At 36.1% G+C, this 17,635-nt stretch overlaps 1 protein-coding gene across 3 annotated transcripts in view; it reads right to left on the bottom strand.

The window, feature by feature from the left end:
• Positions 1–17,635, bottom strand: part of NIPBL (NIPBL cohesin loading factor) — a 140,873-nt gene that overhangs the window by 69,932 nt on the left and 53,306 nt on the right. For 2 of the 3 annotated variants that reach the window (XM_033085249.2, XM_033085248.2), the window contains exons 6-9: positions 15,148–15,299; positions 13,982–14,142; positions 11,047–11,140; positions 1,024–1,656 (exon numbers count right to left, since the gene is read on the bottom strand). In XM_033085249.2, coding sequence (XP_032941140.1) covers positions 1,024–1,656; positions 11,047–11,140; positions 13,982–14,142; positions 15,148–15,299 — 1,040 coding nt within the window. The remainder of the gene's footprint in view (positions 1–1,023; positions 1,657–11,046; positions 11,141–13,981; positions 14,143–15,147; positions 15,300–17,635) is intronic. The other variant, XM_033085251.2, reaches the window with a different exon arrangement.

Here is a 17,635-nt window from a genome sequence, read left to right as displayed (position 1 = left end):
CTGTGTGTAAAATCATTCCATGCAAGTATGTCTACATGGACCATTTTCGCCTATGAACTTCCAAAATCAGAATTTTCACATTTTCCATTCTGCAAGACTTTTCTTGAGAGTGTCTAATAAATTAGGATTATGCTACAAAATTTTTTTTTCTCAGAAGTTAAACATGGTGCAGAGGAAGATTCTGAAAAATACTTATGGTAAATTATTACTATCTAATTCATAAAATACATCTGAAACTCAAGACCTTCAAACCAGTAAACAACAGAAAAAGAGAAATAAAAATTAAAAATTTGAGAGATTCATTAAATCCATTAAGACAACAAGTGCACCTACCGAAGTGAAGATAAAATGTTTCAGAGGCTCACCTGCTTCTGTGCTACACACCATACAGATATAAGGTAGTTCTCTAAAGTTTCTAATGCCTACATAGTAATTAATATCCAGTTGAACAAACATTAGAGACAACATAATTGTATATATTACCCAATCATTACATTACCTTCAAAAGAACAGAACAGATGTGATTTTAGTCTAACATCTCCTTCAAATTAAATCCAAATGGGGCTATGAGTAGAAATGGGATAAAACAGTTTTCCTGCATTTTCTTAAATCAGGCAACATGGATTAGTAACATAACTATCAAAGCTTACTACAAATTTTGATTTATGGTACTGCTGGGATTTTAGACACTATAAACAACATCAACTGTACTTCATTCAGTCTCATGGTTCAAAGTAAGAGTATTTTAAAATAATTCTGAAACATAAGAATTTCACTTTCCATCCATTAAGACCCCAAATAAAGAAAATCAGATACTCAAAATATGCATATATGAAAGATTACGGTTCATTGTTGGAAGGGAATGGAGATGAATGTCGCAGAAGAACCTACACTGAGTAAACAGAATTGAACTATGTGACAATGACAGGAAGTTTTTATATATATATATATGGGGTTTATATGCATATATATATATATATTTATATAATATATAGTGTATATACACACACACAATCCTTTTACCTTTATCTTGCACTTCTTTTGAAAATCGCTCCCTTTCAATAGCTGATTCACGTTCTATCCGCTCAATTTCAGCCAATGCATCCAATTCTACTTCATCATATGACGTTATAGCTCCTTGTTGCGAAACCTGTTGCTGTGTCTGTACCACAGGAGTTTGAGGCTGTTTTGCAGCAACTGAAGTGTTCTGTTGTAAAACAGGCACTTGTTGTGCCTGAAGGAAAGCTGTCTGTTCATGCTGCGGCAAACACTGAGCAGCGTTTAGTGGGCGGTTAACATCCTGTGGAGTAACGGGTGTTTTAGAAGTCTGTCCTGGGTACTGCACATTAAAAGGAATATCACCCTCTGACACACTGCTGTTTTCCAAACCAGAAAGCATATCATCCTGCTGGTCCATATCCGAAGATCTTACACGAGACAGTCTTAATGTAAGCTTAGTGGAGTCCTTGGAAGGAGAGCTAATGATATCATACATTGCAGCTTTTTCAGTCTGGTCTTTTTCATCCTTGCCTAACTTCATTTTCTTTTGTTTCTTTTGCTTTCTTTCTGGAGAATCTAACAATATGTCTGGGGGAACATCTCTAGGTGATGAATAAGGTGGAGGCTGAGATTGTTGGATTAAAGGTTGTCTTGATCCTAGAATAATAATTCAGAAAAACTGAACAGTTATGTTGTTTCATGTTTATATAAAAACACACTAAATATAACCTGCATATTTTCAATGTGTATTTCTACATATAACTGTGTTCACAAAAGGTCTAAATAAGATTGGTAGGAAGCACATCATTGCTAGATCAAGATGCAATCTAGATAGTTGCAGTGTATTTCCCAGGAGCTTTAGCTGTCCACTGCAAGTAGAGAAGAGATCATTTCAGAGAAGACGGAACAAAAAAAACCCACCACCAAAAAAGAATAAATAAATATTGTATCTAAGCTATTAGAAAATGATCAACAAAAGTAAGCTGACGACAGAAAAAAAGGAAAGATTAAAAAGATTCTTACTAAGGTCCAGTGATGAAGACTTAATGATCAGTGTATAGGCACTAGCAATTTCAGCCACACATACTTAATTAAAAAAAAACAAAAAAACAAAACCAAAACATACCCAACCTCCTTCACTTGGATTCTGACAGTTCATTTAAATTTTTTTCTTTTCTTTTCTTTCTAAATTTTATTTAAAGTAACCTTAAACCCACTAACCTCCCCCACTCATTACTATCTAGAAGTTGCTAGTTATCTAAAGACATCTTTCTACCATTCCCTGCCCTACCTCCCCTCCTTTTTTGTTTAATGTAGGAATTTTTGCTTCTATGTGCACTCTTTCCAAGATTTGAGGGTATCTACAGAATTTTTTAAAAGAGGACAATTCTAATTAAATAGTTTCTCCAATTAATTATATTTGATGTTCTAATTCCTCTAACCAATCACTTAGACAAAAGTCTGAAAAAACAGAGGCGGTTTTCAGTCTGTTCCTATTGTAATTTTGAGCTATAGTTTTGGCTTAGAAGGGAATAATGCACAAGGTGGGGAACACAGTCTCCTCTTCTTAAAGCAACCATTCAGATTCCATTCATCCATTGGGGAATACTGATCTTCCAGTTAGAAACCAGTGTCAGCACTTCTGACAGCAAGTAATAATTAACTGGAATACAGGTCCCATGTGCTTCATTCAAGAAATAACACTAAACAAGAAAGCAGCTTTATTCTGGACCTTAAACTTCTACCAGATATTTTTGGAAGTGTTAAGAATTAAGCAATATACCAAACCATAGATGAAAAAACAGAGTGGTTATCTCTGTCAAAGCTTTGATTTACGTGAAAGTCTGCCTTTACTGATGCCCTCTTCACACAGACTGCTATGCTTTTGTCTCCCTAGACCACTCTGTAAGAAATCCCACAACTTCTGTATGTGGCAAGCAGGATACAACATGGGTTTACCTTAATCCTCCTTGGCCCTCAGCAACCAGTATCAAAGTTCTCACTATACCCTAAGAAGACTTCTCCCTTGCTTTTCACCAGATTCCTATTCTTGTTATGCTCCTCCCCACAACTACCATTTCTTTGGGTAATTTGCAGGACTAAATGTAATGTACAGCAGGAATCCTTAGCTACTACTTTTATTTTGTGGTAATGACTACCACTCAGGAAGTACAAGTTGCAGGATATTTCTACAAATAGCAGAGGCAACTCAGAGCTTTTCAAAGAGATACTAATGGACATCTTAATGTTGAATTATCTCTTATATGAATACTTTTAAAGTTGCAACAATAGAACACTTAAAGTTTTTCAGAGTTACACTTCTAAACACAGATTTGATACTCCCTTATCCTAACCTTCTACATAAATATGACAAGATCTGATTTGGTATTAATTTGGCATTTTTTATTTTGAAAAGTAAGACTGCAGCAACAGATAAAGTGGTTACTTTTATCTTTGAATAGACTTGAGGAGGCCAGAAGGATTTCACTACTGAACAGTCTTAGAATTCAGTAAGTGAAGAAACAAGAGTAAGGTTTTGCCTCTCCTAGGCAGCACTACGAATAAGTATTTGAAAATATCTTCCTCCTAAAGGAAATTCTTGAAACATTTTGATAGTAAGACCTAAAACTGCATTTAAAAAGAACATGTTCCAGCAATAACTGTACGTATTTCTGAAGTGTTTAATGATGATTAAACAACTCTGACAACAAGGAGGCTCAGAAGCTACAATGTCTATGTATGAAGGTGAGAAGAAACTGAAAAATACAAGCATTCTTGAGCAGTTTCACTCTACCACAAGCCTTAGCAGTTTTGGACAGGTATCACACAATGAACACATAGTACATTCTGTTCAATATTGAGACTTGAGACAAAAGCCAGCAGAGTATCCAGGTGGCCAAGAAGGCCAAAGGCATCTGGCCTGTATCAGCAATAGTGTGGCCAGCAGGACCAAGGCAGGGATTGTCCCCCTGTACTCTGTACTGGTGAAGACGCATCTTGAATGCTTTGTTCAGTTCTCACTACAAGAAAGACACTGAGGTGTTAGAGCATGAGTGGAGAAGGGGAACAGAGCTGGAGCACAAGTCCTGTGAGGAGTAGCTGAGGGAGCTGGGATTATTTATACTGGAGAAAAGGAGGCTCAGGGGGAGACCTCATCACTTGCTACAACCACCTGAAAGGAGGTTGCGGCCAGGCGGGGATCAGCCTATTCTCCCAGGCATCTAGAGGAAATGGCCTTAAACTGCACTGGACGAGGTTCAGGCAGGACCTAAGGAAGAATTTCTTCACTGAAAGGATGTGTAAGTATTGGAATGAACTGCCCAGGGAGGTGCTAGAGTCACTGTTCTTGGAGTTGTTCAGGAAATGACTGGACATGGCACTGGGTGCTAGTGTTTAGTTGGCATGATGCTTTTTCTTTAAAAGGTGGAACAGATGATCCTGGACATCTTTCTAACCTTAATAATCCTATGAAAACTACACCCATTATACAGAGAGGGCTTTATCTATTAATGGTGGAGTCATTCTGGAGTATTTCCTTTGGGAGAAGTCTTGGGCCATTACATATCGGAGAAGAAATATTTTTATCAAGACTGGATAACAAAAAAAACCAAAAAATTAAAAAAAAAAAAAAACAACAAAACCCAAAAACCAAAAAAACCAAAAAAAATAACCAAAACTTTAAAAACTTAAAAAATTCATAACATAGTTATGATGAGTTTGCTGGACCAGTTGAGATTCCAAGACTGATTTTTGTTCTGGTTATGTCAATGTCAATAAATAATATATAAATCTTCAGAAACTATCTTTAGGAATTAATGAAATTTCTTATTTTTGAGTCTAAATCTAGTGGTGGACAGTAATTCAGGAGAAAAATAAATCTGACTTTCTGTGGTTGATTTTTCATAGATAGTATCACTAAAAGAACTTTGTGTGAGCTCTCTTTATATAGCAGGAATATCTACATCTTCTGAGATAAAAGGCGGTTCTCCCTTGATTCAGGAAGGTCACTGTATCGTTACTAAACAGCAAATATTTACAGTCAACCAGGTAACACTGAACACAGCTGAGAAGCAGGTACCATCATAGGAAATGAAGTCTCTACAGAGAACAAACAAACACAACCATCAACAATACTTCTCTAATCTTTCAGCAACAGTCGTTCTGACCACTCATGATAATCCTAGGGCTAGTTCTTTACATTTCATAATTCTACTATTGGTTCCTCCTGGCAGATGGTAGATGGCACTGAGTATGGAAGAACTGCTGTAGCAATTTGCAAACACCTCTTTTTTCTGTGATTCTTGATTGATATCTTATCAAATCCTATATAATGCAATCAACTATAAAAAACAATTTAATTGCATTGACAGAGACTTAACCTTCTTTAAAATGCAAAGTTTTTAATCCACTTCTGGTTTGTTTACCCTGGTTCTCCCTGCTCATTATGTATCACTAGCTTGGATAGCAAAGAAGCTCCTGTCCAGGAGATTGAACACATCCCTGGTATCTCCATTTTACAGTCTTCTCTGTACTTGATAATCACACCACAATACTCACACCTTCTTTAAGTATTTGTGATACTTCTGATTATCTCTAAGCCTTTTCACATCACTTGCCTTTCAAAGATGATGCAGCAAAGTCACACCACTCTCTGTTGTGATCCACATGGTTAAAAAGCAATTACTAAGGCTATCAGTAAGTTAGGACTCACATATTTTTCAGTATTAAAACAGTTATTACCTTTGCACTTGTACAACAACAACTACAAAGAGTTCATATTCTTTTAATTCCCTTGCAGACAAAGGTTCTCAAACATTGATGAAACCCTTTCAACAATCCTACACCCTGCTTTTCCAGAAGTATCATTTCCTAAGCATGAAAGTTGGAAAAACTTCTAGACAACAAATGAAGACTAATGTTTAATAGTTGGTTCACAGCATATTGGAGAGAAACTTAAGAATGTTCAAGTGCTACACTTTTTAAAATCCATAGGAAAGAGATCTTCCACACTAATGGAAGATGATTTAAATAGGTAACAAACTGGTATATAAATCTGGACTCAACACTCCTGATATTTTACTAGGAAAGAGAGGCTTTAAGAAATGTGTATGTGCTACATGTGAATTAATAAGATTTCACATATGAATAATTAAGGACGGAAGTTGGAGAAGATAACCAGAGCATTCATACTGCATTCACAATGAGATCTGTCTGTTGGAAAAGCTAAGAGCACCGTGATTACAGAACCTGACGAACACACTATTGCCAACAGATTTTAAGAGACTACAGTTAAAATGTATAAATGAAGTGTGTCTTTTTTTTTTTCCCTTAACACAATCTTATTTATCACCTTCACATAAAAGGAAAGTTTCCATGAAAATGGGATCAGACAAATTCACCCTGGAAGTCTGGCTAAACCAGTGTCAACATTGGTAAAAACCACTTTGAGAATCTGTGCCTCCAGTAGACTCAAAAGAGAAAAATAGTCCCTTCAAAAGGATGGTAAAGACCCACCCAGAATATAACACATAGTCTGTCCTATTCAAGTACACACTGGAATAATTTTTCTGTAAGAACTGAGATGATGAAGAAATGGTATTCCAAAAGGAGTTTGTTAAGAATAAGTACCATCAAATCTTGAAGAGCTGAGTGCCATATCTGGGCTGTAGTGTGGCTTTCTAAATAGCTTCTCATAATTATTTCACTAACAAGCTGAAGAGGGTTAATCTAGTGTAATCTAGACAAAAATCTGTTGATTATTGTAAACCCTACTGTGAAGCTATATTTACACAAATTCGTGTCTTAATAAAAATAAAATGAGCATACATGAACAAGAGCAGCTTTTCAGAGCACTGTCATAACAATAATAATTTAAAATATTTGTCATTAATACCTTCTCCTCATGTAACACAATTAGAGAATATTTCATTAATCTAAATATCATTATTGCTTTTGGTTTTAATCTTTGAGAGGCCACTCCCTGCTTTTAGAAAGAGAATCAAAAGTTTTCTTGTCTAATTTGAGTAACTTTCTGAAACAAAACAAATTCAGTGACAAGAAAAAACTTCATTTCTCTGTGAACTGCAAGTCATAAGAGGAAGACAGACAAGGTCTACAAAAAGACAGTAGACTGTTTTACACAACTTGCAATATAATTCCAAGTTACCAGCAAAGAACAGCTATACTCACATACACATCACATATACAACAGTAGTATCACACAAAGTAGCCTCCAATACTTTCCTGACTACCCATCCTAAATCTTCAAATAGAGATGTATCAATGTCTTAGGACAGTAGAACATCAAGACAGGTTAGACTATATGAGAACAATTAAAAGTCAGTTTAAAACATCAGAGTCAACTGGACATTCACAAATGGTGACTTATGTAATGGTAATACAAACTGTGCAGTTCAGCTTAGATCAGATTAGTGCAAGACATGATAATGTTCTTTGATATGTAAATGTTTGATATTGAAAGAAAAGATGTAATCTGTTTTTCTTTGCCCATTGGAAAGAAGTCAAGAAGTATCATGACCAAATGCAACAAAAATTGTTCAGGTTAAGCATTAGGAGCTTTGTAGCATTAAGAATTTGAATAACTTCTATGGCAAAGCCAAGGAAACTCTGTTACTGAAATTGTAAAATATAAGGAAGTTACTGAGAGCAGTACTGCTACAACTCAGCCAGCATGAGTGCAAAAAGATGGCAAGATCTCAAGTCCTTTCCCACAGCTTTTTCTAAAATCCTTGCATCTTCTTCCAGAAGGTTTCCCAAATTTTGCATTAGATATAAAGAAAACATTTCTTAGTTTGATTAGCAGACAACAATGACACTTATTTTCAAAGAGCATAACTTAATTTAAAATTCAAAATTACAGGGATAGTATATGAGATAGATAAAGAACATACATTTGAGAAGTTTTTAGAGACAGTTTGTATTCACTTTTCATATCCTCTTCCAATAGTTTTCAGGGAAGAGTCCCACCACTCTACCAAGAATTTGAAATGCCTCATGAAAAACTCAGCTTTGGCTGTTCTACCTGAGAATGGATGTATTCAGAGCCTCCTTGCATAAAAATAAAGACTTGAAGGAAGAAACAAGAATAAGGGGTTTTTTTGGCGCTATCAGAAAAAAAACCTCTTGAATAAATTTCTTCTGCCTTTCTTTTGAAGGAGAGAAGGGAAGATAATACTTTTTCTGCATAAGTAGCAATGAAGAGAGAGCACTCAAGTCTAGACTATAGACTTGAGAAGATTTCTAATTCTTGTTATCTATTCTATATTCAGAGACCAACTGCAGTGCAATCTGTCCAGAAAAGTTCTGTGAAGTCCTGAGAAAATAGATGTCATCTTTCCAAATTATTCAGAAAATAATCAAATATTAATTAGCAGTTTCTGGAAGGAATACAACCTACTTGTGAAAAGAGTGCAAAATTACATAATTTAATGAGAGTTGTGGTTAATCCTTACAGATGTTTACCTAAGTATTTAGGAAACAGGACTGTAAATGATATGAACACACCTCTTCTTAAAGCAATGGACTAATAACATTGTAGAAGGTTTTTCTTTATCCAACTCTTCAGAAGTTTCCTCATGAAAACATTTAGAATTAAAATAAAATCCAAGGTTCCACAGCAGTAGGATAAAATGGATAAAATATTCTGATAACTAAACAATCTTCCATAATGGAATATAGGGCATATTTTACGAGGTCAAGAAGAGGAAAACACTCCATGATACTTCATACTCTATTCGCAGAATGAGTGTTTGAAAACTAGATGTGGCAACAAATGACAGCATGAAAACAGAGGCATTATGATATTCACATAGCTAAAACAAAGAAATTTTTGGGATTAAACTTCAGCTGCTCTTGTACCTTTAGTGAAGCAGAGGTGAAGCAAAGAGTGAAATTTTCTCCACTGATTAAGTGAATAACCACCCAAACCACAAATATAAGTCCTGCCATCTCTCAAATATTTGCCTGCGATGCAAACAAAACTTCTCCCTCATTCAGATTCTGTCAAACAGACAGCTACATTCAGTGTGAAGGTAATTCAAGACTGTGCAATCATGACCTCCACATCTCCAGAAGTCCTGTAACCTTCAGTAAATGCCTCAAATCTCTATGTTATATAAGGAAGCTCAGACATTATAACAACCTTTTAGAGACCTCTCTCTGATTATGACTGGTTGCACCTTTTGCCATTCTTTTTGTCCTTCCAGAAAAATGGTAAATATTTTGCTCATTTTCTTTATCAAGGCTTGTGACCTGCCAACCAAACTTCCAGGAACTAATAAGACAGCAACAAAAAGCTCAGCACAAATACTTGTATTTATCCCAACTTTCACTACAAATCATAGGCCAAAAATTCCCTGTAGGGGATCCTATGTGCTTAATAACACTGAAATTATTTACAACTCTTCCATACATTTCTAAAATACTAAATGGAGCATCAAGAAGTGGTTCTCTCAATCAGGGTTGATTGATGTCTTAAAGAGGGCAAAATGGTAACACCACTAGTAGCAGTATTTCAGTTGTGCAATTTGTCAAGGGGAAAAGCAGTTAACATAGAGATAAATAAATCAGAAAGCTCTTCTTGCACTTTAATGCTAATCTAAAACATTACAATCTAAACTATGCAATCAGTTTGTTTTCAGAAATAATCTGAAAAGGTATCACTTCAAAGCTGAGTTCTGAGACAGTCAATTGAAACAGCAGCAACTTAAAAAAAAGTCAGGTATTTTCAGACTGAGTTGTAACGCATATCTGAGTCATCTGGGTTATCTTAGATCCACAACCTTATTAAACCTATAAGTTTGACAAGGAGTGAAAAGTAACCACAAGTCTTAGAGGAAGTCCTTTAGAACAAGATCTCCTGAAATACTGAAGCTCCTGGCATTCTATACGCATACTTCTCACCTGAGCCATAGGATAATTCAGTTAGGAAGGAACCTCAGGAGATGATTAGTTCATCCTATGCTCAAAGGGGCAGGGACGCACTATGTCAGGTTTTATCCAACCTGATCCTGAAAACCCCCAAGGACAGAAAACTCACAGATTCTATGGGGATCCTTTTCCACTGCTTGCCTGTCCTGATAGTGAAAAAGTTTTTCCTTAGTTGTAGTTATAACCTCCTATTTAAATTTAAGTCCACTGTATTTCATCCTTCTTGCATAACGATGAAAAGACTAACAGATCTTCCTGATAATCTCATGATGGAGAGGGCTCTACAGGCCATGGAAAGGCTGCCCTGAGGTCCAGCCCTGACAAACATGTCTCTTATCCAGGCTGCATAATGCCTTCACTTTTTCTGTAATCTCCACCATCTTCTGTTCTCTTCTCTGCCTAAACTGATGACCCAGTAAAACTTATTTTTTTGTTTCAAGTCTAGAGAAGAAAGCACTGTTTCATTTTTCAATTACTGCCCTGTAAATGTACAACCATTGAAAAAGAAAATTAACAGGAGTATGTCCCAACCCCAACCTTACCAAGTGGATTTTAGTATAAAGAATTATTTTGAGCAGTTTTTTTTCCTGTTTCCTTTCAACTGACAGACAGTTCACCCTATACCTGTCCACAGCTAAGGTTTTCAGGCTTCATTTATGTCACGTGTATTGAACTCATTTATTTTCATACTTCCAAAATTTCAGGATTGCAATTAAGACAAGTGTTGCATATTAAAACACATTTGAGCTGGTTAAGGGTTCAATACTCGTAATGCTGCCTTTAAAACTTTTCTTATGAAGAGCAACTGAATTCTTGTAAATAATTTAATTTTCAGATTGGAAAGGATCTTAAATCCTTCTGTCCTCCATAAATTTGAGCTTTATTTTGAAGGATGATTAGTTAATTTTCAGGACATCAGAAATTTCTTCTGAATCAGGGCTCAAAATAATTTTGCATCCGAAACATAATGACACAGTTTCTAGTACTATTTAAACACAGAAGTCAGGAGGAAAAACTAAACACCTCTTTAAATTCTCTGTTCTTTAAAACTGGGAAAAATAAATTGATATATATATATATATATGACTGCTAGACTACCTTTAAGGGCTCCATCACTTCCAGCTGGAGAGCAGACTGACTGTGGTGACCTCAAGGAAAACGACGCAGCATTCCTTATTGAAGGATCGCCATCCTAAAGTAAGAATGATAAAAAAAAGTTAACATTTGAACATAAACATCTGTTAAAATAAAATCTGAAATTAGTACATAAATTGATAAGATGGATTGGGTAAAAATGCATTATAAGATACTAAACGAAGAGTCACTTGCATTAAGACCATTGTAATTTAGACTGCTATTAGACTACAATATAAGCAACGCTCCAGAGCTAAGAAGAATCTATAACCAGAACAGGCACACAAAACCAAATCTCTATATATGTTTTCTAGCTAGACAAACATTTTTTGGGTTTACACTAAGATTCCATTTAGAAGTTTTTGTTGCAAATACTCATAGTAAAGAGCTGAAGAGCAGATGCATGGCCTTTGTGCACAAATGACAATGCCATTTGAAAGAAATAGAGTATAAAATGTAGAAATTTAAAACTCCAGTATTTTACATAATCCACCCTTAAAAGATTATCTAGAATGCTATCTTACTATTACACTTTGACAAAGTAACACTTTTTATCTATATCCTTAGCATACAGATGCGAGGACTGAACAGAGTATCCAGCAGTCCCATTACAGCAGTTGGGTTAGTCTCATGTACAACACAGCTAGAGTGATTTCAGCTTGTAAGAGTTAAACAGGAAACAACTCGATGGCAATATGAATCACTTCCCCAAACTGCTCTAAAGCAATTAATAATTTCTGACAAACTTTTCCATAACATAATATTAATTGTAATGTAATTATGTCCATGATCTATTTTTAGCAATGTAAATGTGTATTTTTATCCCCACACAATCCTTACATAAAATGTGAAATGCATTATTCCAATCTCCATTTAGAGTTTTACATAGGTTTTTCCAATTCTTTTGTGAAGCCCTCTGCTGGCCATGACCACTCATTCATGCAATGCCCTAAGTAAACTTCAACTATAGAATGGTATTTCTCACTTCAACTAGGCTTTTTCTATAGCATCTATGAGAATGTTTGGGGAAAGTAAAAGCTAGTAAATTCTGTATCTATGAAGAGAATATTTCTATAATTACAAACAAAATCTAAAAATGTCATTCTTCCAAAAGGTACAGCCATACAAATGAAGTCTCCAAACAACTATACAGTTATTTCATGTTTCCTAATTAAATTGGTTGTTTCATTAGTTAACATTCTAATGTGACCCTTGTTGAGATAGCTGGATACAGGCAATTTTTTCACATAGCCTTCTTTTTCCTTTTTTAAAAAATCTGAATTCTCTGTCTGATGAATACTTTTCAACCTTTTGACTAATATATACCAAACTAATAGAGTGTTAGAAAGTTTAATTGCAATTATGGTTTTGCATGCCTACATGAAAGAAATCAGCATCCAGTAGTAAGATATAAAGTTTAATTGGTATTTCAAGAAGATAGCAGCCTACATAGATGGACAATCACACAGCCCCTCTGACAGTGGCCAAACAGCCAAATTCCACGTGTGCAGCCATAGACTGGGCCATGTACTGCCACAAGGCTATGCCTTGTGAAGGGATAGATGGTACTGCTAAGGGAAAAGGAAAGAGTTTGAGGTTAATGGACTTAAGGTGATTACAACTCAAAGAGCACAAATCCATAATAAATCAGATTTCATCAGTTTTACCACCTATTGGCACTTATCACACAAGTACATTAGATTTTTTTCTTTCCATTCACAGCACAATAAACCTAAACTTACACTGTGGTGTTAATTACACTTATTTTTTGCAAGAGTGCTTGCAAAAAGAATTGTTTCAATTTGAGGAAATTATCATGGTCAAAGGAGTTTAATATTCAGACCAACACAATAAATTAACTCTGTATCAAAAGAGTATATGATGCATTTTAAGTAAACTTGAACTGATGTCTTACTCAGTAATTTAGCTACTGCACTGAAATTATGGAACTGATATTCTGATATTTTTCCCAAAAGAATATCCCAAAGACTTTTCTTTGACTTGTAATAAAACTCAAAAAGATCCCCATACTGAAAAATAAGCTTAATAACTTCTTATCAAGTATGTTTTATCAAGTCAGGAGAAGATCTTTAACTATGATTGTCATAGATACAGGCAAAAACAACTTTAACTAAATTAACTAAACAGACCAACTAGGTATATGACATTTTGGGTAGAAATGTAATTTCTACCACAGCTGACAAATTTTCAGAAATCTGCATTTACATTTTCTTAGTTTGGAGCTTCACCAAATGATGAATTATATTCTAGGAACGGTCTCAAGTTTACCAAAAGTTGTCCTTAAGTTGAGTGAATATGTAGTGAGTCTCTAAGTATGTACTTGCTGATTTTGTATTTCAGAGATACACAATACACCTTTTTAAAGCAATAAAATCCTAAAATGAATACAAATAATTTAAGTTTTTGAATTTTGTAATTTTTAAAATAATTCATAAAGATCTTCTCCAAAGCAGAAGAGGCTGCAACATTACAATTATTATTCAAAAAGAGATGCAAAACTGTAGTCAAAATTCTTCAAATTGTTTTCTGCATCATAGCTTCTAAAATCAACTTCAAAAGTTACAATTACAAATAAAACACAGGTAACACATATGCACCATTAAGAAAGTACACAAAAGGATAAAAGTGCAAGTTTACAATATTTTCTACTTTTTATCTCTAACATTTCTCCAATTACACCAGCCAGTGAGGGTGTACTATGTTTTCACAGTCTGTCCATTTTCAAATGTGTCTAATCTCTAAAACAGAAATCTATCTTCAGTGGTTTTATCCATCAACAGCATTGTAAAATATCTGACTTCTAAGGCAGTTAAACACATACGTGCTTTATCACAGTAAATATCTGCTTTATCGTAATAAATTGATTTAGGTAACATACATCACTGCTGAGTCTGTGCACCATCTGTAGGTAGTCTTCACTTGAGCCATGTCTAGAATTATCAGCATGATGATTAGCTGAATTTCCAGACAATTGACTTGAAACTTTATTTTCATGGAGATTCCTCATCCCCGCTGTGACAATGGGACTGGATACAGAAGCTGAAATATAAAAAAAGTAAGCAACTATATTGATACAATCACACAGTCATGAACTTAAAAAGATTCAGAGAAAACATCCTAACACTGGATATTAAAACATTGGATACAAGAGGTCTGGAATCTTAACAAGAATCCAACTTGCCACAAATACTTGATTAAAAATACATTAGCTAAGATTTTCCAAAGTTATGTTGAATCTTAATTCCATGTACAAATTAGCCAATTTTCTCTCCATATCTATTCTTATTCCTCACTGATTACAGAAAACTTTGTTTACTTCTATATAGCTTGAATTCACTACCTTAGTAACTTGAAAGGTATTCATGAGATATACATCATTACATACAAAACAGCTGCATATATATATAAAACATAATGTTTTATTTTAAGAAAAAATTATTTAAAAGAATTGAATAGACTTTTACTTACTAACAAAGAAATGCCCTAGATACCTTAATACTGATCATGTGTTCAGTTTTTAGACAAGGGAAGAACAAAAATCCATTTGTTCTGAAGGTCATCTTTGCCAGTTACTGCATACCTTGAGCATAATTCTAGCCAACTTAGAATTAATCTGACATTAAATAGGGCCAGGAAAGCTAAAGAATCTCTAAAGTTAACTTTAGTTAATCTAAAGCTAAGAAAACTTAATTTTCATCGGCAGAAATGAGGTCTTCTGTAGTACATGTAAGTGAAGCTCACAGTCAACAAATGCAACTTAATGGGTTGTTCAGATTTTTTCTTGTTACATATAGAGGGCAACAATGCAAACCGGATATAAATAGGTGAGCACTGCAACACAAATGTGCTTTATCTTTTCTTTATCTATTTAATTTTTTTAAAACTAAGTAGATATCACCACTCTTTACAGCCAAAAAAAGCAAAGCTTAAATATACCTGCCTGAAAGATTTGTATTGAGCATGTGACTCTTTATAAGAAATTAGAAAACCATGAAAACAAAGTTGACATGAAATAGGAGAATAAAATAAACATCACAGACTTACCTTGCTGCATTTGAGGATGAGCCGTGTAACTTGGAGGATGTGAATATGGCATGTATCCCGCAGGGCTTTGAGGAGCATATGGACTAGGCACTGGACTGTTCTGTTGCGTCAAAAATCTGTTACCAGAGCTTGTCTGTGGTGGCACAAACCGGCTAAAAAACCACAAAATTGAAAAAAAATTAAAAATATGGAATAACAAATACAGACAAATTCATTATTTCTTTTGGAAATTATACCTTCAGAACATGAAAATTTCTTTAAATAAAAAAAAAAACCCAACACAATTGAGTGATTCAAAAGCAGTATTTTAACCGATCCATTCTTTCCTAACTACAAATGTTACTTAAGAGTCAGAAGATAATAAAAAGCATTCATAAGACCTCCACCTAGGGAAAGGAAACAATGACACAAATACATATGGAAATTAAATCTGCAATTTCCAAAATTTAATCTCAGAATGAATGAAAGTGACAGCAAAAGTTTTTATCAACTTGGTCATTAGGATTAACAAGGTGCCCTTTACTCTTTCTTTACTTTCAGTAAAGTTCCAAATAACTCCATCTAACAGAATTACACTGTCAAGATATAGGATACAGGCAGCTAGGTATGATCTGACTCAAGTTCGCTGAATACAACTTTCTCTTTCACAGCCTTTATCCTAGACTCATTCTACAGATAGGAAGCCAGAAAAACAACATTGACTTGTGACAATAATACATGCACATTATTACTTTCATTCTTATATGAGCTTCTCAAAATTAATACGAATACAAGCCGCAGCAATTTGACCAAAATTTTGGTGGAAACCCGGAAGTGCGGCTAATACTCAGGGGCGGCTAATATGTGAATAATTTTCTGACATTTACAACCCCAGACGTGCCAACCAGGGCGCCGAGCCAAGCACCTGCCAGTAAAAGCCAGCATTCCGTGATTGTTACAAAGTCTTACTCTGTTGCCCTGGCTCCCTGCAGGCAGCACGGGGGGCGGGGAGACAGGCAGGAGAGCTCTCTTCTTCCCTCCTCTGCCGCAGCTAGGGGGAGGGACGGGGGGGGCCCCGCGCCACCATTGCCACGGCCTGGGGGGGGTGGGGGGGGCCCACGCCACCATTGCCGCGGCCCGGGGAGGAGGGGCTCTGCCCCCGCCCTCCGCCGCCGTGGCGGGAGCAGGGGGTGCTCCGTGCCCAGCCGGTGCCGCGGCATGAGCAGGGCGTGCTCTCCGTGCCCGGCCAGCGCCACGGCGGGAGCGGGGCCAGGGCGAGTGAACCCAGAGGCGGTGGCCAGCCCCGAGCGGCACCACCGAGCTGGGCCACCTGGCCCCGTCAGCAGCCCCTAGCAGGCCGAGCCTGCACAGTCTTAGTTGAGCCAGTAAACCCCCCGCCATGCCGTGGTTCTGTTAGTATTTGGCAACTTTGTTGCACGCGGGTCCTCGCTGCAAACGACAGAGCGGCTTATATTCAGATGTGGCTTATTTATGGACAAAGAATGAAATGTTTGCCAACACCCAGAGATGCGCCTTATACTCAGTGCGGCTTGTATTCATGAATTTACTGTAGTCAAATAAATATACCAGAAAGTACATTACAAGCTTTCACAACCCTCAATTCTAAACAGGAACTCCATGAAGGTAAACTTCTATAGAAAGAAACAACTAAGTACTTAATGTCAGGATTTCAAGAAAAATTTGCAATATTGTAATATTCACAACTCAAACAACCTTTTTAGATATCCCTTTCAGATATAAAAGTTAAAAAGTGTATTGGTTCTTGTGAAGAAACAGAACATTTCATTCGTCAGTTACAGTAACTTGAACTGAAACCTGAAATTAGTTCATTTTAATAATGATACCTAACAACTGAAGGTGGGGGTCTGTTAGAGCCCAGTACCTGGTTGAAACTACAAGCAGAACTCTCTCCTCTAGTCCAGAGTACTTTAATTTATTAATAAAAGCCTAAATTATAATTAAATGCTCTTTGCAAACACTTGAAAACGTAACAGAAATCTGATGAGGATTCTGTTGGAAAATTGGTCAAACTATTCGGCCTATCTTTCTGCAAGAAGCCTTTTGCAAACTGTTACAGTAGTATTCCATGCTTTTACAAATCTTCTTTCCTATCATTCTGCTAAACCAGTACTGGGACAAGCTACAACACATCAGCCTATTCTGTCCTACCCTCTTGCCACTGGTCTCAGCCTCTGACATGGATAGAAGACAACCGGGGGGAACAGGAGGCAGAGGGACTCCTCAGGCAGGAAAGAAAGTTTGGCCAAATTAAGGGAAGAGAGAAGAGAATTCATGATGAATCATTAGAATACAAGGTTCACTGACAGAAAGATGTTTCTTTGTGCATGAAGACACTTACTCTGCTGTCAGACAAATGCCAATTTTGTCTTGACACTGATCACCTTCCACTTACACACTTGCAAACAAGAACTGGCAGTCAGGGTAGGAAGAACTTGTAGTTCACTCTCCTCCCACCCCAAAGAAAGGA

Source organism: Catharus ustulatus, chromosome Z (assembly GCF_009819885.2).
Source record: "Catharus ustulatus isolate bCatUst1 chromosome Z, bCatUst1.pri.v2, whole genome shotgun sequence".
NCBI classification, from domain to species: domain Eukaryota; kingdom Metazoa; phylum Chordata; class Aves; order Passeriformes; family Turdidae; genus Catharus; species Catharus ustulatus.
Note: the sequence above shows the minus strand (reverse complement) of the source record. Positions and strands in the feature narration are given on the sequence as shown.